The sequence below is a fragment of the Bos javanicus genome, chromosome 21, assembly GCF_032452875.1.
Source record: "Bos javanicus breed banteng chromosome 21, ARS-OSU_banteng_1.0, whole genome shotgun sequence".
Classification (NCBI taxonomy): domain Eukaryota; kingdom Metazoa; phylum Chordata; class Mammalia; order Artiodactyla; family Bovidae; genus Bos; species Bos javanicus.
This window is the reverse complement of record NC_083888.1, coordinates 54,725,525-54,748,193: the sequence shown is the minus strand read 5'-3', so window position 1 is coordinate 54,748,193 and position 22,669 is coordinate 54,725,525. Positions and strand designations below refer to the sequence as shown.

Here is a 22,669-nt window from a genome sequence, read left to right as displayed (position 1 = left end):
ACGCCAGGCCTCCCTGTCCATCACCAACTCCCGGAGTTCACTCAGACTCACGTCCATCGAGTCAGTGATGCTATCCAGCCATCTCATCCTCTGTCGTCCCCTTCTCCTCCTGCCCCCAATCCCCCCCAGTTGATTAAAGGCCAAGCCCTCTCCATCTTCTTGCTGTCTTGGGTAAATATTATGGCTCTGATAGTAGTAAATATCACTTTACTAAAAATGGCACTTTCATTTAACCCCTTTAGAGTTATCTATACTCTCATTTCAGAAAGGGAATCAAGCCTGGAGTTCTGTCTGTCTCCCCTTTGTTCGGATGAGGTTTATCAACCTGGGCCTGTGTTCTGCTGTGCTTGGAGTTTGTGTCTAGCTCTGGTTCTAGCCTAGAGGAAAGGATTTTTGTAAATCTTACATTTTATCCTGGGGTAAAAACCAAAGTTTTGGTCTTTTCTTCCTGGAGAGATCCTTTCCTTCTTTGGCTCATTGACACTCTTTGACCCCATGATTTAGCCCTGTCTCAGGACCATGACTGGTGTGGGTCCTGCTTTGACAGATGAATCTGTTCACTTGGTTTGGTACCAGTTATCTGTCTTAGAGGAACTGGCCTTTCCATTTTGAAGTATGTCAGAAGAATCTATGATTAGCTTACATAGGTTCAGCCAAAGGTTCATGGTTCAGATTTTGGAGAAGACAAACTACAGCCTCTGTCCTAGACTCATCTTTTTCTTTCTGATTACATTAAGGTGGATTTGAGGTCATGAATACTCAATTTCTTTAGGTGGGGTATGTATCATTCACTCCTTAAGATATGTTAACTTAGTATCCACAGTACATTAGAACCCTGCCGACTCATGTAGGTAGACCACTTGGACAGAATGACATATAATTGTCAAGTAATAGCCTTCTCCTCCACATCCAGTGTCTTCTCCATTCACGTCAGCCCCTCTGGCACTGTTGTGCTGGACCCCCTTTTCTTCTGATTTAAGCAGTCAAGAGACACAGGCAAAGCAGAGCTCCCAGTGTGTTATCTTCCCGACTTGATGAAATTGATTTCTTTCTTTCAGGCTTACAGGAAGCTTCCTGTTGTCATCAGATTTCTATCTCTCAGTTACTGGTTCTTCTTGTACCATGGCTCTTCAGGCTGATGGTTGCCCAAGATATGCTCCTCAGCTTTGCAATAAAATCTTCTCTCTGCTGCTTGTTCATGCAGCCTTTTCATAGTAATAGTTCCTCTCCTTGTTTTATAAATATAGGCATCAGTAGTCTTTTTCTTATCAACTATGACCCTTCTCTTCGTCCCTTCTTCTCTTATGTGTTTGGACTGGTTTAGAATTTAAAAACCTGTGACCTTCATAGCAGCCATGCCCTAGGTGATCGTCCTCTCTGGCCCTACAACTGTCTCTGCCCAGTGGGCATTAAGGCTTTGGAGAGCCTGGGGTGTGAGGAGGCATGGCCGGTTTTCCACTCGGCCTGATTGCAGGTCATGAACATTCAGTGCACGGGGAGCCTGGACCTAATCCCCTTGAGGGGAGGGCACCACCAGAGGTCAGGGGACCTCCCCTGGCCTTCCCCCACCATCAGCCTACAGTCCCAGGCTGTGTCCACCGTGCACTTGGCCTCCTGCGGACACGTGTCCCTGTGTACCTCGTCTTCCTTGATTGCCCTTGTCTTTGCCTTCTGGGACTTAGGGACTCAGACCGCTGCTGAGGAGGGTGTGTGCTGGGGGTTGTGTGACTGAACTCTTGTAGGCTTTTTGGAAATTCATTTCATGTCTCTAGGAGTGGAGGGGAGGGCTTCTGGTTCAAATAAGAAACTAAGTATGGGGACTTCTGATGGTCCAGTGGCTAAGACTGCATGCTTCCAGTACAGGGGGCTAGAGTTCAATCCCTGGTCACAGAAGTAGATCCCACATGCTGCAATGAAGACTGAAGACCTAGCACGATGCAACTAAGACCCAGTGAAGCCAAATAAGTATTTTTTTTTTTTTTTAAAGAAAGAAACTAAGTATGGTTGCTGTAACCACAACTGTCCCGTGGAAAGAAGTGGGCATGGGCGGGCTTTACTTCTTACTGTGGCTGAGCTATTGTGATGGGCTTTCTGAGTTCTGCGGAAGGATATAAAGATGAAGGAACCGTGCCCTGCTGAGAACTGAGAATGGTTGACTAATGGTTTCTCAGATTTGGGATTGGAGGGCTGCAGGGACAGGCATCTTGGAAACAGAAGTACTTTCTAGTATAGAAGGGTTCCCTGGGCAGTTTCCTCTGTAAAACGCATTCTTAGACTTTGTATTCTTCTTTCCCACAGAAGTACTCTGGTTCTTAAACTTTATGACATTGCTTGGTTTCACAGGGGCAGGAACTCAGGGCCTGGGTTTAGACTTCTCCGCTGAAGTGTCTCAGTGTTCACACAGTCTTCTTTCCCCAGGTGCTTTCTGAGACCTCCTCCTCGAGGCCTGGTGGGCACCGACTCTTCTCATCTTCACGGCCACCGACAGAGATGAAGCAGAGCGGCCTAGGTATGGCTTTCCAGCATCTCTGACCATTGTTGGGAAGGGGTGTCTGTCTGTTCTTTAGAGTTTTATTGTGGGAAACCGTAGTCATGGGAGTTCGGGTCCTCTAGTTGGTGGAGTTGTTGGATGGGGCTGGGGAGGATGTAGTGGGAGAAACCATATTCAGATGTGAAGTTTGACCCCAGGTGATTGTCTCCATTCCAGGATGGTGTTTGTATTTTGGTTTTCTACACCAACCCCCATTTCTTTGACTGAGGGCATTTTTCTGGCTTCACTTCTTATTCCTTATCTGTCCCTTTAGTCTAGCCCAGACATTAAGGGTCCATAGAGACAGTGACCATTCAGAGTCATCAGAGACAAAGCTATAAACAGATGTACTTGTGAGCCCCCTCCCCCAACCCCCACCTCAATAGGGGTCATGTTCCTCATTTGGAAAACTTGCGCTATGTCTTCCTTTGAGACCTGTGTTTATTACATCCCTGCTCTGGCCCCTCCTACCTCCACGCCCTCCCCTTCATCATCTCCTAATCCTGTAATTTTTTTTCCTTCCTTCCTAAAAATTGAGGGACAAATCTGAGACTGGTGTAGTGGCAGAGGCTTCTCTCAGGACTTTGAGGGAATGTCTCTTGATTTTTTTGATTCCTGGAGAGGGGTGGAGAACATCATTCAACCTTTCCTAAGAACACAGACTACAGGAAGGACCAAGCCTAAGAGGGTATTGTATTCTTCGGGAGTGGGGAGTGGTCCTTGGGAGGGGCTATCTTTGGACAGTGCCCGTGAGCCAGGACCCAGACCTGGCAGTTAGACACATGTTGTGGGGTCTAGACTCTGTTTTTTCTATCTTGTCCCATTGTGCTGCTTTCATTTTTCTGTTACTTTTCTCTTTGGCACCTAATTTCCTGGCCCCCAAATGGCCAGCATTTGGACCAGCAAGGAGAAGAAGGGTTTGGGGGAACTTTCCAGGCTAATTGTATGGGAGTAGATTGTCTTCTGGAGCCCTAGAAAGAAGTAGATGGTTTGGTGCATGAAAAACAAATGACTAGTGTCTAGATCTGTGCTATGGAATTCTTTCCCCCAGAAGCCCCAGAAAAGACTGGGTTTCAGGTAGGCTGGGAAAGAGGATGGGTATGTCTGGCCCAGTTAAGAGGCAGTGCTGTCAAGAACAACGCAGAGATCTGAGTGCGGTGGACAGATGGTGGTGCTAAGGTACAGACTACCCGCTGAGATGATCCAACGCTGAGCAGTACAGCACTGGCAGGACTACACCAGAAAAATCCCCCAGTGGAGGAAGTGAATGTAGAACAAAGCCTGGGGGTGGTCTGGGATAGAGCCAGCCAGCTTCAGCTTCTCTGAAGAAAAGCAGACATTTAGCAATCCTTGTCTCTCTCTTGAGCTCTATCCTAGAGGTGGTTTGCATGTGAAATGTAGGAGAATATGCCACATAGAGGAATGGTGCACGGTTCCAGGGCGGAAGTTATTAGCCATCTGAACTTGTTGATATCTGTGATGACCCTGAAGTGTTGGGGCCCCTGAAAGCAAATCCCTTCTCTATGGGCTCAAAGGAAACTGACCTCCTCTCCCTCTGTCCATTTGCCATATGAATGTCAAGTTCCCATGCCAAACCCGGGGTCTTGGCTAAGATGGATCTAGAAGTGGAGGAGAAGATCCCACAAATTGCGATGTTAATCTTGTTTCCTCCTGCCCATTGTCTCTTTGTGGGCTGTAGTAGGTAGGAGAGGGGACCATGGAGGGGCCCAACCCTACTCTTGATTTGAGACATGACTCACTTGATTTACTTGCTTCAGGGATTTTTCAAGTTTTGTTTACTCCTCTTATTGGCAAGAGGTCTCTTTGCTTTCTTTGAACTTACATTGTGAGCATCTAGCAATGAGCATAAGACTTACAAGACAACAAACTTTCAAGAGCAGAAAAAGCATGTGAGTTTTGCTGTTTTTCTGCTCATCAGGTTTTCCTGAGTAGGATGCTCAGCGGTTAGTAGGCATGTTCTACATAAATCACCTGAGCCCTCACATGCCTTTCAATCTGTGTCTATTTTCACTTCAGAAACAATGCTATGTTTCTTCCCAATGAAAAAAAAAATCATTATTTCCTTTCTAACAATACAGTTGATCCTAAGAGTTAGGAGACCTGGATTATAGTCCAGCTTAGCTCTAAACAAACTGTATGACCTTGAGCAAATGACATCCTTTTTGAATCTCAGTTTCTTCATCTCTAAAATCAAGAGGTTGAACTGGACAATCTTTAAATCCATGCCAGCTTTAAAAATTTAGTGAGTCTCATACTTTCTTGGGAAAGGTAAAAAGGCTAAAGGAGAACAGAAGGGAGGGAATGTTGGATGAAAAACAGGGGGAATTGGAACTTATGAGAACTTGGTATTTGAGTTGACTACTCAAAACTTGGTCTCTAGTTCCAATCAAAGTTCTTTCCTTTCACACATATAAGGGACTCGATCTCTGGGTTCTTCTAACCCTATTTTGAGCATAAGGAGCACTGAATTATGTCTAGAGAGAGCAAGAGGAATCCACCTGTTCTTCGAACATTCCTGGGAGCCACCTAGAGAGCACAGTTTATCCCTCTTGAGTAGCTCTTTGACGCCCCTAATATGACTAACCCTGTATTCGTAGTGGCCTCTTGTATCCGTCAAGCAGACTTTCGGGAGACTCCTCACTCTGCTTGCCCAGCGTGGCTATGGACTGTAGTGATAGCTGTCTGTGGTTGTGAGAGGTGGCCACTGGGTGGTGGCTCTGAATGATTATGTGTATGTGTGTCCTGATGTTGTCATGTGAAGTCGTGTGTACTTCTGTGCGGTAATTGCAGCTTTGCGTGGCTACTAATGCACTCCCGGCCTTGCAGGCTCACAGTGCACGGGGCTGTTCAGCACGACAGTGCTGGGTGGCTCCTCCAGCGCCCCGAATCTTCAGGACTACGCCCGCAGCCAAGGCAAAAAGCTTCCACCCGCCAGTCTGAAGCACCGAGATGGTATGTGGGTGGGTTTGGGGAGGGCAACAATTTTCTTCATGCGTCTGCCAGCAAAGACACAGCTCAAGAACAATTCATGCTTAAATGGCACTGACACTGGCCTTATGAGTTTCCTGCATCAGTTATCGAGGGGAGAAAGAACCAGGACCCCCACCACCCCTCCATTTGCATTCCCTCTCGGCATACGAATACTACTTATTTATGCTTATCCCTTCATAATCTCCCACATACAGCCCTGCCGCATCAGTTTACCCCACCTTCGTATTCTTTCCTGGATTCTGGCCTTTAGGGGTAAGGACCAAAAAGGGCGACCCGTGGTCAGGAAGGATGAGTGATACCTTGAAAATGTAGGAAGTCAGGAATGGGGACGTTGTTCAGCCAAGGCAGGAAAAACAACCTGGGAAGAGATCGGGGGAAGGGATGAGAGTTTCTGCAAAGGTTTTTATTTCTGAATGACCAAAAAGAGGATGTGGTGGTGAGGTTAGGGCTGTTTGTGGGGCCTTATTGTGGTAGAGATGACACACGGATTCCTGAGAGGAGATTATCCAAAGGAAAAGATTGAAATACAGTAGACAGGGACCTACAGGGTGGGGGTGGGAGCAGATTGTTACTAACAGTGAAGAACAGAGTATGTTGTGAACAAATTCCAGAGCAGAGGGCGGGGACCGCGGTGGGTATAATCCCCGTGATGTCTTTTCTCCCCAGAGCTCTTGTTTGTCCCGGCCGTAAAACGATTTTCTGTGTCGTTTGCAAAGCATCCGACTAACGGTACGTTTGCTTCTGACTCAACGTCATTCCTCCTCACCATGTCACCGCCAGACATTTAACCTCTGAGTTCTGACACTGACTTCCCTCTCCCTCCACTGTGTTGACACCCTGCTGTCTCTGAATGAACCACTCACTAACTGTCCCTTCTGGGGTATACTCCTTGTTGTGACAGACCTTAGCCTCAGCCGCAGCCTGGCTGCCCGATCCCTGGGGCAACTCAAGGTCTCACTTCTGTGGTCACCTTCATCGCCATTGTGTCACTTTTTTTCAGCATTGTCACCAAAACGAGTTACACCTCTTCCTTTCCCATCACATGACTGCCAGGCTTTGTACAAACATGATAATGGTTTCCCTTCTTAGGAAGAGAGTAGTATTTCCTGTATCATCCCCCATTTCTTTTCTCTTTTTTTCCCCAACTCCTCAGCTTATATAATTTTGACCTTCCTATTTTTTTCACCAGTTCTTTTGTTGGAGTGGACAACTAATTTGCTTGTGGAACAATGCTGTGGTCCCCAGTTCCCAAGCCTACTCGTAAAGGGCATTAGTCTTGAGCATATTGTGTTCCATCTCTGTATTCCTGTCTCCCACCATTGTGTGTATTTTGTGTGGCTCTTGTGCTCCTGACATCTGCTTTATGTTACTACTAATCTAGGGCCTGGGCCTACAAAACAGGAGTCCAGATTGATATGGGATAAAAGAGAGAAAGAGAGGAGTAGGAGGTGGTAGGTTCAGGAAAAAGAATTGTGCCTTGAGGGTTTACACGTGGTTTCCATGTTGCCCCAGCCTCTCTGTAGCACTGTGGCCTCATAGAAGGGGAGGTAAAGAGGAGGATATCTACTGGGGATTCTGGGGGAGCTTAGGAATAAATCATATTTCAAGAATACTGAAAAAAAAAAAAAAAAGAATACTGAAGAACAGGGTCTGCCCACTCTAAGGTGGGAGAGTTTAGAGATCTGTGTAAACCCAGACTGAAGGGCTGTGGTCTCATTTGTAGGATGTGGTGAGGAGCCCAGGACTTCACCTTTGCTTTATCCTTTGTATCCTTAGTTTCTCTCTGCAGTTGTATCTTATCTTCAAGGTAAATCCAATTTTGTTTGATATGATTTTCTTCTGTTCAAGAGCTAAGACTCTCTGAGGGAGGTGAAATTAGCCTGGCCTCCTGGCTGGAAGAAACTCCAGGTACTGATCACCTGCTCCTTAGCCAGTGGCAGCTGCTGGCTCTCAGCCAGTTCAGGCCATACCTCTCCACTCAGCACTGCTGGGGTCTCCCTAGTCTGACTAGTCTATACATTTTCAGTTTACACCCTACCCCCATCCTCTGCTCCCATTTGTGCCTGTGACAGGATCTTCCCATTCCGAGTGGCCTGACTGTGTGGTTAGCCTCAAGCTCTTCTGCCTTCATGCCACAGTCATCTCCAGAGTATAACCTCATGCACCAACACTACGCCTTGGATTTGGACTTGGAGGCTTGTTACTTAGGGAGGGTACAGAAGACAGTACTAGGAACTTGGGCCCCTGACCTCAGAGCTAAATCACAACTCGCCTAAGTAATCTGTGAGAAAAGATCCAAATCCCCCAAATAGATCCTTAAGCCTCTGTATGTATCTCTAGTTTCCTGAAGCCTTGGTTAGCAGCTTTACCAATTGAAGAAAAGAAGAATTAATTCTACCAAAAGCAGGAGAGGAAGAAAGACCTGGACAATTACCATGCAGGAGAGTAATTTCAAGATCCCCTCCAATACCCTGCATGCATCTTCAGGGTTCTGCTGGCCTTTGTTCTTGCACTTGAGCTTGAAGGCTAAAGTGCCTGAGAAACCAGAATCTGGGATCTAGGAGAAATAGACTTGGAGTTCTTATGTCTCTTGCTTGAGATTATCTAGATTTAATTTGGCCCTCAAGACAATATGAGGGCTTTACCCCATGGCCAAATGTGACTGGACCGACCCAGCAATTACAGAGTGGATGCTCTGTCCACAATTGCTTGCAGCAGCTTAGTTCAGAACAGTGTGCCAACCTACCATCCATCATTACCATCTCTTTGCCATGATGCGTGGCTTTGAAATAGCAGCTGGAGAAACTGGACCTGGCTTTGAGAAGGAGGCCAGGCACTGCTACTTCCTTGCTTTGTTAGGAGAACATCCCTCCGCCCATCCCTGCCTGTATTCCTGGTAAGCTGCCGTCACATCCTCTGCCTGCCTCAAGTATGGAAGTATGGCCCCTTACTAAACTGCACGCTGAACTTACCAAGGTGAACTAATATAGTGGGAAAGACACTGTGGCTCTCCCTCATCCAGAGCGTCAGTGTGCCCACCAGATCTGCCCAGCCCATTCTCTTCTAGGGACCCAGACAGTTGTGTGACCATGGATACAGAAATCTCTTGACATCCGAACTAGGGTCTTGGGAACCATAGTCACATGGGTCACCCTGTGGAACCCACCTCTGGTCTGGGAGTTGTGAGCAGTTGTTCTCAGCATCCTTGATCCTACTTTCTGTAGATCCTATCATCAGTTTATAAGACCCTGTACCTTTTTAAAGGCTGTATTTGAACAAGAGTGAAGGATGATTAATCAGTATTGGCATTTTCACATATTGATTCCATTTTTTTACATGCTGTTTTAAAGGTCACCTGGTTTGCTGCTCATCTGTGTCAGCTGCCTAACACCGTCCTTGTCTGTGGCTGGCTCAGAGTCTGGTCCAGAGGACCGGGTCTGAGTCTTTAGGAGCCATTTAGTTTCAGGCTTTATCTCGATCACCTATACCATTCTTGACCTTCTCCCAGTGACTTTGAATCTTTTCATCTCTATCCCAACCTTGCAAATACATTCATCTGAGAAGCGAGCCCTAACTAGGCTTTGTCCAAGAACGATCAGGGACACTGGAGTTCCCAGCTACAGAATGGCCAGCTCACCCAGTCCAGAAAGATGTGACTGCAGTCTGTAAGCACTGACTGAATTCTGCACAACAAGACGCGGGGGTGGGGCTGCTGCACGATGGGGTCTCACTTGCCCGTTCTTTTAGACTCAGCTCTTCCAGACTTCTCTTAGCATGATGCCAGTACTCTTTCCCGCTGCGAGGGCTGCCCCGTGGCTCTGACCATGGCTCTGATGTCTCTGCTCCCCTCTTAGCTCACCTTGGAGCTGAATGGCCCTGCCTCCCAGGAGTGCGTCTGTCATCCAGCGCCCCCTCACTGTCTCTCCCTCTTCTCTCTCTTTATCTCCGTGCTTCCTGCTGTGGTCCCCCAGCCCCTCCAGAGCTGCTGGATGACCAGCACCCTGTGGTCCGGCTGCTGCGCGGTTTTTCCTCTGACTGCACGGGGGGCCGGCCGGTGTCCTTGGACGCCGCGCTGGCACATCACCTGCACCAGTGCTCCTACCACCTGCGGCTCTTCCGGAACTGGCTGCGCTCAGGCCAGGATGACCCCGAGTGCCTCTACGGTACCCCTGCCACTGAGCGGGCTGCCGCCACTGCCCTGGCTGGGACTGACTGCTTTGCTTCTTGCACTTCTGGCAGGAGCGCCCACCTGCTCCTTTCTCCTCTCTGCCCTGAGGTTATGCGACTTGCATTTAGTTGCTTGGATGGGATTGGGGCCAGGCTGCCTCGTGGCTGTAGTGCTGGCTGCTCATCCTCTTCCCACTCTCCTCCCTCACTGCCTCCTAATGTTACCTATTCCCGGTGCTATTTGGTACAGGAGCAGTCTCTTGCCCTGGAATCTATTCTTATCTCTGTGATCACCTTCTTCAAATCCAGATGTTTCTCTAGCCACCCTGAGCATCTGGGGACTGTACCTCTCCTGCCCTCCTGCTGCTAATGGAGGCACAGAGGTTTCAGTTGTACCCTTGAAGTGACCAAGGGCCCAAGGTTAGAAGATGGTCAGGTATAATCCTTTTGAGTTATGTAGGTTTTAATCATTGTCAGACTCTAGGCTATGTCTTGCATAAATGTTGCTGTCCTGCCTACCCTTAGTCCCTCTAAAGAACTATAAAGGAAACACAGGAAAGATGAGGGACTGAAAAAGTGGTTGAGATGTATGCTTCTTGATTCTCTAACGGGGACGTTTTTTCCCATCAGCAGGCCCTGAGATTAGAGTTGGTTCACCCTTCACCCTACATTATAGATCTATATTGGAGTTGTTGGGTTCAGAGCAGAGAATCAGTATTTATTCTTTTTTCTAGGGGGTTTGCCTCATTTTCCTGAAGGAATAGAGAAATCCTAGCAAGTCTGGGGTTTGCAGTGAGAACAGAGGAAAGAAGCTTTGATGTGATGGAAATAACCAAGAAAGAACTTCCATCCCCCAACCTGTTCATGCATGTGGTTTTCCTGAGCTGAGCTTCACGTGTATTGCATGCCATCCAGCTTCCAAATATCCTAGCCTTTCTACCCACATCCGAAATCTGCATGAACCCCTCCTCAGGTCCCAAACCCTTCTCCTTAATCTGGTTCTCTAGTATGTGATCCCTGAAATCTGCTGTTTCTTCCCAGCTCCATGACTCCCTACCTCTCATTCAGACGTACAATTGCACCCCTTCCCTGTGGACCTTTGTTCTATTCCCCATCCACACCCCCCTCCACCCCCGAAAGTATAAGAAGAGTATGGGTGCTCACCTTATTGGGATTGTGTTGATTTTCCCATGGGACATTGCCGGCTTTCCGTAGGAGGGTGCGAGGTGATTTCACTCACCCAGAGTTGGGGAATTTGTGGGAAATCTGCAGGTGACAGAAATAGACCCCCGTAGGGCCCTAGAGTTCCCTTTCCCGCGAATCTGGGACATCCCACACTCCAAAAGCCACGGACACTCCTGATGGTGCTCAGGGACTCTCCATGCTTCCTCAGCCAGCTGGAGTATATCCAGCAGGAATAACACTGACTTTGCCCATCTGTTTTCTAACAGGATTTGAGGGGTGCTCCATGGTGCCTACTATTTACCCCCTGGAAACACTGCATAATGCCCTTTCCTTGCGTCAAGTGAGTGAATTCTTGAGTAGAGTCTGCCAACGCCACACTGAGGCCCAAGCACAGGCGTCTGCAGGTATACAGAATCCTCTTATCTTGAACCACTATCTCTGCCCCCACTCCCATGCTCCCCAGAGCTTGAGTGGTAAGTTAAAAAGATAGGCACTCCGAAAAAGTAGACTTAAAAAAAATGTTTAATTGCATAGGTCAACTCAAAAGCATAGAACCATCACTCCTTCCAAAGTTAATTTATAAATTTAATGTGATCTCAATAAAAATACTATTGTTTTTCTAAAGTCAGACAAACTGACTTTGAAGTGCTCATAAAACAAACAAACAAGAATAGCCAAGGAAATCTTGAAAAGAAGAGCAATGAAGACATGTTGGCCCTACCAGATTTTAAAACATTTTATAAAACGTCTATAGTGAAAACAGTGTAGTATTGATACATGAATGGACAGAGACCAAGCAAACAAAATAGTAAGTCCAGAAATGGTTGAAGTTAGCATTTCAAAATACTAGGGGAAAGATAGAATTTAAGGAATGGAATTGGGACAATTGAATAGTCATTTGACAAAAATTAAAACTGAATCCATACTTCATGTTATATACCAGGATAAACTCCATAGGGTTCAGAGATCTGCAAGTAAAAATTAAACCATGCAAACTTCTCTGGTGGTTCAGTGGTTAGGAATCCTCCTGGCAATGCAGGGGACACAGGTTCAATCCTTGGTCCGGGAAGATCGCACATATCATGGGGCAACTAAGCCCATGGGCCACAGCTACTGAGCCCGCACACTCTAGAGCCCATGCTCTCCAACAAGAGAAGCCACTGCAGTGGGAAGCCCTGCACTGAACTAGAGTGTAAGCCCTGTTCACTGCAACTAGAGAAGGCTTGCATGTAGCGATGAAGACCCACCACAGCCAAAAATAATAAGTAAATAAAAATGGGGGAAAAAAAGAAGTGAAAAGACAGCCTATAGAAAAGGAGAAAATATTTGCAAATCATATATCTGATAAAGATCCAGAATATAACACTTCAACAACAAAAAGACAAGCAGAGACTTCCCTGGTGGCACAGTAGGTAAGAATCTGCCTGCCAAAGTAGGAGACACAGGTTCAGTCCTTGGTCTGGGAAGATTCCACGTGCCGCGGAGCAATAAAGCCCATGCACCACAGCTACTGAACCCATGCTCTAGAGCCCATGCTTCACAACCAGAGAAGTCATCACAATGAGAAGCTTGCATACCTCGATGGAGGGTAGCCCCCACTCACCGCAACACGAAAGCCTGGGCAGCAACGAAGACCCAACACAGCCAAAAATTAGTTAATTAAAAAGACAAACAACCCAACTTAAAAGTGAGCAAAGGACTTGAGTAGACACTTCTTCAGAGAAGATATACAAATAGGCAAGAAACACATGAAATACTGCTCACCCTCAGTGATCATTAGGGATATACAGATCAAAGTCACACCAACTAGGATGGCTATAATTTTAAAAAGGAGAGAAATAGAGTAAAAGCAAGCAGAAAATACGTGTTGGTAATGCCATGAACATATTAGAATTTTTGTACATTACTGGTGGAAATGTAAAAGGGTGCAGCCTCTGTGGAAAACAGTTTCACAGTTCCTCAAAAACCTAAATATAGTATTACTGTTTGACTCAGAAATTCCCCTCCCTTCAAAAGAACTGGAAACAGGTACTGTAACAAAGATTTACACACAAAAGTTTATGGTGACACTATTCATAATAGTCAAAAGGTGGAAATGACTGAAGTATACATGAATGGATAAGCAAAATGTGGTATATGCATATAATCTCATAGTACTGAACTATAAGAAGGAGTGAAGTACTGATACATGTTGCCATATGGATGAACCTCAAAAACATGCCAAGTGAAAGAAACCAGACAGAAAAAGTCACATATTGTATGATTCAATTTATATGAAAGATCCAGAACAGAGACAGAGAGCAAATTAGTGGTTTCCAGGGATTGAAAGTAGGGTAGAACGGGGAGTGACTTCTTAATAGATATGGGTTTTCTTTTTTGGGGGGAGGGGGCTGTGATGAAAATGTTTTGGAACTAGATATAGGTAGCAATTGCACATTGTGGATGCGTTAAAGGCCACAGAATTATATGCTTTAAGATGTTACCTTTATGTTATGTGGCCTTCACTTCAATAATAATAAAAATAAATCATGCAAGTACTAAAAGTAAGCAGGGGTGATGGTGGTAGATTCTTTTATCACTGGAAAATAAGGAGAGCCTAATTGTGACTCAAACTCAAATTTGGGAAACAGTAGGAAAAGATTATGATGTTTAAGTAATATAAACATTTTTTTTAATGTTGCAAGCCAGTAGCAGTATCATAAGCAAAGAAAAAAATTTTTTCTGCAATTTATATCACATTTAGGCTTAATCATCCTAAAATACAGAGAACTCTTACATGTCAGAAGGAAAAGACCAAAAGTGTGATTTTTTTTAAAGGATAGTTTACAAAGAAAGAAATGCAAGTGGCCATTAGATTTATGAAATGATGCTTAACCTCGGTCATAAGAAATGTGCAAACTAAAACTACACTGAGATATCATATCTCACCTATTAATTTGGAAAAAAATCCCAAAGTTTAATAACACAGTCTCTTGACAAGTCTGTCGCAAGAGAGGCAGTTCCATACATTGTTGGTGGGAGTGCAAAATGGTGCAACCCCTATGAAGGTAGATTTTGTAATATCTCAGAGAATTACAGATACAGTTACTTCCTTTTCTAATAATACAATTTTAGGAATTTATTCTGAAGGTATTGTTCACAAAGTTGAAATAACATTTGTAGAGAGTTATTGGGACATTATTTATGCTGTTTATTATTATTTTTGGAAACAATGCAAAGGTTCTTCAGTGCAAGAATGGTTGAATAAACAGTGGCGTGTCCACTCAAATGAGTGCTGTGCCTCTGTTAAAACTAGTAAGGAAGGTCTGTTTTTTTTGGGGGGGCGGGGGGTATATGTGTCTTGATATGAAGTAATCTCCAGGATATATTGTTAACTTAAAAAGTTGTGGAAGAGTGTTGATAGTACATTACCTATTTTATAAGGAGGGAAAATAAAGGGAAAATATACATATTTGCAAAAAGAAATTCTAAAAGTAAATACCAGAAACTAATAAAATGTTTACTGCTGGAGAGCAACAGAAATGGAGCTGAAGGCATGAAGAAAAAGCAACTTCCTCTGAGTATGCCTTTTTATAAATCTTTGACTTGTGAACCTGTAAATGTTTTTCAGAATGTAAAACTAAATCAAAAGAAGCAAATCCTAAAATTGAAAAAGAAAAAAAAAGGAAAGAAATTACCCTAATTGTGTATCAAAATAGTAATATAATCACATAGGGAAAATCATTTTTCAAATAAGTTTGAAGTACTGTGCTTTGACTATAAATCCTTTAGTGGAAAAAAAATGAGGATTATAAAATAATTATAATCCTCATTCAGTGATTTGTTAATAGTGAGGTTGATACTATTTTGTAACATATATGTCATATGCACACACACACACATATAATAGAGTAATGCAAATAAGTAATTATGTTCCTATTAGGAATAAGAATTTTCAAAGTAAGATAAATAAGATACAAGTAAAAATTCAAAAATATTTTTAAAGTGCTGTAATATTAAATTTGAATTGATAATATCAATATAAATTGTTTATTAATGCTTTTTGTAACTCAATGCATTACAAACAGTATCAGTGAGCTCTCTTAGCACCTAGATTTTGGTTTCCACATATCATCCCCCACTAAAAGCAACCAGGATTCCATGGTTGTATTCTTGGTCTAGGTCCATGTTTTTTAACCTTTTCTTTTTTTTTAAATCACATCCTATCCTATAGAGTATTTTTACATTTTTTCCCTCCAATCACTCCCCACCACATGAAATTTTAATACTACAGATTACTTTATATCTGTTAATGTAATGTCACCATTTGAGGGATTACAAACCAATGAAATATCTAAGTTTTTTCACTTTCACCAAGAACCAGTTTTATTGAGGATGCATTATCTAGGGCACGGAAAGCTCAAGGTGATCCTGAGGCATGCTGTAACAAAAACAAGGAAGCACTCAAGCCTGAATAGGCTCCCACTGACCAGAACTGGATTATTTTAGTATTAAAAAGAATAACTTACTATAATCGATTAAAGTGCACTAAACATGTGAACATCCACAAGCTCATAATGAATCTTACAAGAAAGAGAACAAAGATAATAATCATCTGCTACTATTGTTGAATACTTTTTACCAACTCTTTCTTCTGAAAACTAATTAAAGGGAAATAAACCCTTATCCTACCTGTTCAGTAAGAACTGCAGTTTTAATGTAATCAAATGGTGCCAGTTGAAGAGAGAAAGTTCTTCTTTACAGAAAATATGCCAGCTAATAAATATAGAAGACTTAATAGAATTAGAAAATCACCACTTGACACTTGTAATAAAATAATTAAGGATCATCAGTGAATACTAACACAAAGAAAAGTCGAAAAGTCAGGTTCCACAGTGCCAAAGTGTCATCTATAATCAGAAGGGGAAGCTTTTTCAATGGTGAGATCTTGTGAGCCCTATTTAAACCTCATTAGTAGACTTAGCCTCACCTACCAATTTCAGGAGATACAGGAGATGCTGTTTTGACCCCTGGGTTGGGAAGATCCCCTGGAGTAGGAAATGGCAACCCACTCCAGTATTCTTGCCTGGAAAATCCCATGGACAGAGGAGCCTGGCAGACTACAGTCTGTAGGGTTGCAAAGCTTTGGACACGACTGAGCATGCACACACGCCAACTTAGTCGTAACTTAGTGGGATAATGAGACATTATGTGCCTCCAATATGATGGACATATTCAAGAATATTCTTTGAGTATTCTTGCCAAGGGGCTTCCCTGGTGGTTCAGAAGGTAAAGAATCTGCCTGCAATGTCAGACTGCCAATCTTCAAAGTCTACAAATAATAAATGCTGGGGAGAGTGTGGAGAAAAGGGAGCCCTCCCTCACTGTTGGTAGGAATGCAAATTGGTGCAGCCACTCTGGAGAACAGTATGGAGGCTCCTTAAGAAACTAGGAATAAAACTACCATATGATCCAGAAATCCCACTTCGGGGCATATATCCAGAGAAAACCATAATTCGAAAAGATACATGCACCCCAGGATTCATAGCAGCACTATTTGCAGTAGCCAAGATATGGAAGCAACTAAATGTTCATCAGATAAATGGATGAAGAAGATGTGGTGCACATATATATATATATGAATATTACTCAGCCATAAAAAAGGATAAATAATGCCATTTGCAGCAACATGGATGGACCTAGAGATTATCATACTAAGTGAAATAAGTCAAAGATAAATATCATATGATATCAGTTATATGTGGAATCTAAAGTATGGTACAGATGAACTTACTTATAAAACAGAAATAGACTCATAGAGGTAGAAAACAAACTTATGGTTACCAAAGGGGAAAGGGGGAAGAGGGATAAATTAGAAATTTGGTATTAACGTATACACACTGCAATATATGAAGTAGATAACCAACAGGGACCTACTGTATAGCACAGAGAATTATATTCAATATCTTGTAATGTTGAATTACAGTACATCCACAGTGGAAGTACAAATGAATCTGAAAAAGAATATATATTTATATTCTGATAACTGAATCACTCTGCTGTATACCTTTGTTGTATACATTATAAGTGAACTATGCTTCAATTTTTAAAAAAATTATCAAAACCTAAAAAAAACATTTAAAATGTAAGCATTCATTTTTATACTACAGAAAAGAAAAACACTTGAATCATTGAATCAAGCCTTTTATATCTGACTTCCAGTTTATAGGGATAGTGAAACAAGTTAAATGATTCTATGAGGAAGCAATCAGACAAATCCAGAGAGTGGAATATGACATTCTATGAGACAGCTGTCCTGTTCTTTTCAAAAAGTCACTATGAAAAAAATAAATAGGGGAAGCTGTATCCTAGATTAAAAGAGACTTTGAAGACATAATAAAATGGAATGCATGGTCCATGTTTGGATCTTACTATGAAAGACATTTTGGGAATAATTGGGGGAAATTTGAATATGGATTGGGTATTTAGATGATATTAGGGTATTTTTTAAGTTTAATCTGGTGTATGGCTATATAGGGAAAATGTCTTGTACTTTAGAAATGAATACTGAAGTATTAGAGGTGAAATGTTTCATAATGTTTGTCATTTATTTTAAAAAACTTTAGCATGAAGAAATAGATGAAACAAAAATGGCAAAATGTTAACATGTTAAAGAAGATGAATATATAGGTATTGACTGTACTAGTCTTTCAAGTATTTTGAAAAAATGTTTGAAAATATTCATAACATACAGTTTAAAATATTAAAAATGGTTTGTATGAAGGGTCCTTAGGACATGCTACTTTTCAGCCTGAGGAAGTATAAGTTGGATTTGACTTATATTTAGAACCTGTGGCTGTTGAATTCTTCATGGGCTTTTTTTTTTCCTTCCCTCTCTCTCCCTCACCTGTCCAGCTCTCTTTGACTCTATGCACAGCAACCAAGCCTCTGACAGCCCGTTTTCTCCACCTCGCACTCTTCATTCACCTACCCTACAACTCCAACAGCACTCTGAAAAGCCCCCTTGGTGTAAGTAATTCTCTTGGAACTGCATAGGCAAGACTGAGAGGGAATGGGGGGAGTGGAGGGATTGGTGAATGAGAGACTCATCCCAGGAGGGAAACAGAGATGAGGGCTGAAAGACCAGGACTAATCAGGCAAGAAGGCAGTCACACTTGCTGCTTCCAAGATGAAGGGCACATCTGTTTCCTCTCTCTCGTCCATCACCTCTGTCCTCCACATCCCCTCTGTCTTACTGGGAAGAAAGTGAAAGTGTTAGTTGCTCAGTCGTGTCTGACTCTTTGCAACCTATGGACTGTTGCCTGCCAGGCTCGTCTGTCTGTGGAATTCACCAAGCAAGAATACTGGGGTGGGTAGTCATTTCCCTTCTCCAGGAGATCTTCCCAATCCAGGAGATGAACCCAGGTCTCCTGCATTGCAGGTGGATTCTTTATCTCACTAGAGGGGCTCCTAAATGATAGTGGCCGAGGGGGTCCTTTGGGGAAGAAAAGATGAAGGCTGCCTTCTCCTTAGATCCCTATTTGGTTGACCACAGCCTTCTCAAGTAAAAGTGACTTGGGAGGGACCCTGGATATATAGAAAAGCTGGGAGAAAGAAACTAGAATCATCTATTATTTTCTACATGTCCCTCCTTTCCAGTTGTCTGTTCTCATTTGTTAATTCAAGCTCAGGTGCTGCTCTTTCCCATCTCTACTTTATAATCTCAGCCTATCGCTATTTATCCTTGGTAACAGGGTGAACAGTGGAACCACAAGGAATTCTTAGGGTAATTGTAGGTAGGGAGAGAGACCTGTGGTGATATCTGGGCGATTAGGGGCAGAGACACTGGCAGTGGAAGAATCCTCCAGGGACTACCTAAAATCAAACATGGCTTTTATTATTTTACTTGGATAGAACTGAAGCAAAGATTCATATTTTAGCATTGGAGTAAACTTGTAGAATTTTACACTTCTGACACCCTTTATGCAGAAGCAGCTTTCCTTCCTGGCACCAAGAATTTTTCCCCTGAATTTCAGATTATTCTACACTCACCTTGCCATTGAGCCTTTTTCTCTGTCCAGTAGTGTTTATAGGTTCTGTGCCCTAGAAATCTTACCTTTCTTCCACTTCTGTTTTCTGTCTGAATTCTTTGATTTGTCTGAATCAGACTACTAGCTGAATATTAAGGCTACTACTTCATCATCCTTGGGTGAACTCAGCTTACATCTTTTTTCTTCTTTTTTTAAAATCTCAGTATCAGATGTGTAGTTCACTTATAAACATTTTCTTTGGGGTCTGTCTGCCCTCAATAGGCCTTGTTGACCCCAAACCACATTCTTCTTTTTTTTCTGCTTGAAGCATGCCTCCTATGATCCTTTACAGAAAAGAGATAGCTGGCATTCCTTAAATTCAAAGATTAATGAATCATTGAGTTTTCAGACTCAGGCTTACCAACTCTCCCAGTTCTCCTCATGGCAATATATTCAGGTGTCCTTTATTTCTAAAATCTATCATTGTTGATATTAGAGTGGTTTAAATATAAAGCTATCGTACCATCAATAAATACAGAATTTACAAAGGGAAAGGTAAATTAGTTCCCTGTAAGGATCAATGAAGAAGTAGAGGTTGGGGTAGGAGTTGTCCCGCAGTGTAATTAAAGACTTAAGTCTTTCATTTTACTACTGTCAGAATCTAGGAAATTCATTTTTATATTTTATATGTATATAATATCCATAAACCTGGAACACTGTGTGTCCCAAAACTTAGAGGGTCCTAACCTGGATCTATGGATGGATTTCAGGGTAAAGTCTACAAACTCTAGGAATTATATGTAAACATTACCGAGGATATCCATATGCACATTTTTCTGGGAAGATAGTCCATGACTTTCATTAGAATTTCAAAGGGGTCAGTGACCTCCAGAAAGGTTAATTAAGAACTGCTGCTGTTCTATGGCAGTCTTCCACCTTGGAGTAAATCACTTTCTTTCCTAATGCTCTGATTCACAAAGTTTTTCTACATTTTCCTGCTTACTTGTTCCTTGGGTAGTAAACAATGATTACATCTGCCCCAGAAATAAGCTTTAAAGAAATAATTCTTAACGAAAGATGTATGTCAGATTTAACTGGGAGTGTTTTAACATCCCACACCTTTACTGTAAATCTATAGAATTAGGATTTCTGAAGATAGAACCTGGAAATATGTATTTTAAAAAAATTTCCCATAATTTTGGTATGTAACCCTAATTATGAACCACTGATATGAAGTGTTCATATGCTTCCAAAGTAGGAATGAGGGGTCATGGGAATTTGGAGTTGGGATGGGCGTACATTTATGAAAGAACTGGATGAAGTGGGCCTCAGTACTCACTCTGAAATCTTAGCTGTCCCTTAGTGTTACTCCAGTAGTACACATTAGGCCAGAGCAACAGTTCCTGGGCTAGGCTAACTTAGGAGTCTCTGTATAACTTAGGAAGAATTCAGACCCTCATTCCCCAAGACATCAGTAATAAAGACCATCTGTTCTGGCATTTGAACTACAGACACAGAGTAGAGGCAGTGCTTCCAGCTTGTCTGACTTGGTCTCCTGGCTTTGCTTTGCAGACAGCAGCGGCCCTTCCAGCACTGTGTCCAGTGCTGGTCCTTCCTCCCCTACTGCAGTGGATGGTAACTGCCCTTTTGGCTTCAGTGATCAGCCCTCCGTAAGCTCACATGTGACTGAAGAATATCAAGGCCTTGGGCTGCTCCAGGAGGCCCCTGGGAGTGGCACACAAGAGCCCCCTTTAGAAGGGCAGCAAGAGCCTTTTGAACAAAACCAGTCCCCACAGGAACCACCTGTGGAAACCAAGAAGCCGTGCCAGGAAGTTGCTGAGGAGGTCAGCCAACCATGCCAGGACATCCCTGAAGAGGTCAACCAGCCATGCCAGCAGGTCTCTGACATCTGCCAGCCATGCGAGGAGAACCATGATGATGTTGACCAGACATGCCAGGAGGTCCCTCAAATCAGCCAACCATGCGAGGATGCCAGCCAGCTGTACCAGAAAGTCTCCAAGGAAGTTTGTGAACTTTGCCAGAACTCTGAGGAGGTCAACCAGCCATGCCAGGGGGTCCCTGTAGAGATTGGCAGGCTGGTCCATGGGTTCCCTGTAGGGGTTGGTGGCCTGGCCCAGGAAGTCCTTGGGGAAGTTGGCAGGCCCACCCAAGAGATCCCTGAGGAGCTCAGCCAATCGTGCCAGGAATTCTCTGTGGACATTGGCAGGCTGGCCCAAGAGGCTTCTGCAATCAATTTGTTGTCTCCGGACACACCTGAGGTTGATAACCCTCCCTTAGAGTTCCCTGGGGAGGGTGCTTTGCAGGCCCAGGAGGTCTCAGAGTGGGTGAAGCAGCAGCAGTCCTATGTGGTCCCTGAGCTGATTGACCAGCTGTCCAGAGAGGAAGTTCCCCAAGTCCAGTGTCCACCTAGCAATGCAAACCCTCAGAGCCAGTCTCTAGCCCCTGACCAGAACTCCCCCCTTCCACCAGCAACATGTGATTCATCATTTTCTCATTAGTGGTGTCATACTATACCAGCCATTTGAGCTAGCAACTTGTTCTGTTGCCTAACTCACCTGCCAGCATTAAGGCCTTGAATCTCACCAGAGGTGTCTGAGGAAGCAGTCCTCTTGGCATTGAAGCACATCTGTGCCAGGGCTGGGCTTGGGGAGGAGCCAATTTCATGTTCAAAGCAGCCATTGACTTCTCACCCAGCCATCAGACTTGAATACGATGATTTCCTTCAAGGGTTAGACGGGTCTATCATTACCTAACATACTCTGATCATCCCAGGAAATCCAAGACTGGTAAAGGAAATACCACTTAACTGCTGAAGACACCATCTACGGGTACAAAAGGGACTCCAAGGTCTCCACTTTTCTGGGGAGTATTCACAACTTTTCAAGGTACCCTTAGACTATATGTGCATTTGGGGGACACTTGTCTTTGTTAGCATCCTCAGGTGGGCCCAGGATGGCTATCTGAAACGTCTGGGGGAAAAAGAGAGCTCCTTTCCCCAGCAAACATCCATCATGACCACTAATTTTTAGATTGGGCTTATGGGGGTTTCCTTATCATCCCCAAGTGCCCTCTCGGCCCTAGTCCTATTCCTCTGGGCAGTAGCTCTAGGGAAAAACAGGTATTAGTTTGCTGTGAAAATTTCAGAGTAACCTACTTAAAATTCAGTGGGGTTCTTGGCTAATCTGGAAAGCTGGGCCTCCTTTTGTTGAGAGGCTATATGGCTTAGGAAATGTTGTAGTAGAGAAAATCAGGTTCTATTTTAAGCAATCAGCAGAGATCATTATTATACAGACATGAGCAAAGATTATATATATATATATTTCTGTAGTCACGCCAGAGACAGACTGGCCAAAGACCAAATACTCCAGGGTCCCCAAGAGATTTGTCCTTATATCATTATGTCTTTAGGGCCAGGTGTGATTATGAAGCTTTTCCCAAAGACCTGGGGTTGGGAATGGAGATGAGTAAGAGAGGTTGGAGGGGAGGGCTGGAACATTATGAGTGCTCAATAAATAAGAAATAATAAGAATCATAGTGGTGGTGATGATGTCCTTGTGAATTCAAGAATGATTATGAATGTAGATCAAGCAAGCATGTCTGTTGACTAAATTAATCTAAACCAGTCAGAAGCCATTGTAATTGAGCAGGAATGGGCTATAAAAGTATGGAGATCAGGCATCCCAGGAAGTCCTTATGACTGTCAGCCCACCATCCCAAAATTTCTTAAATAAGTCATGTTACCAGG

General features: G+C 43.5%; 1 protein-coding gene across 13 annotated transcripts in view; it reads left to right on the top strand.

Annotated features, from left to right (window-relative positions):
• PPIP5K1 (diphosphoinositol pentakisphosphate kinase 1) overlaps positions 1–22,456 on the top strand; it is a 40,051-nt gene extending 17,595 nt beyond the window's left edge. For 6 of the 13 annotated variants that reach the window (XM_061395046.1, XM_061395042.1, XM_061395043.1 and 3 more), the window contains 6 exons: positions 2,419–2,509; positions 5,378–5,503; positions 9,514–9,705; positions 11,161–11,298; positions 17,789–17,902; positions 20,476–22,456. In XM_061395046.1, the coding sequence (XP_061251030.1) occupies positions 2,419–2,509; positions 5,378–5,503; positions 9,514–9,705; positions 11,161–11,298; positions 17,789–17,902; positions 20,476–21,422 (1,608 nt within the window). In that variant the 3' untranslated portion in view covers positions 21,423–22,456. Of the gene's footprint in view, positions 1–2,418; positions 2,510–5,377; positions 5,504–6,208; positions 6,272–9,513; positions 9,706–11,160; positions 11,299–17,788; positions 17,903–20,475 lie in introns of all 13 variants that reach the window. The other 7 variants (XM_061395050.1, XM_061395049.1, XM_061395052.1 and 4 more) reach the window with 5 other exon arrangements.
• Positions 22,457–22,669: the final 213 nt, after the last annotated feature.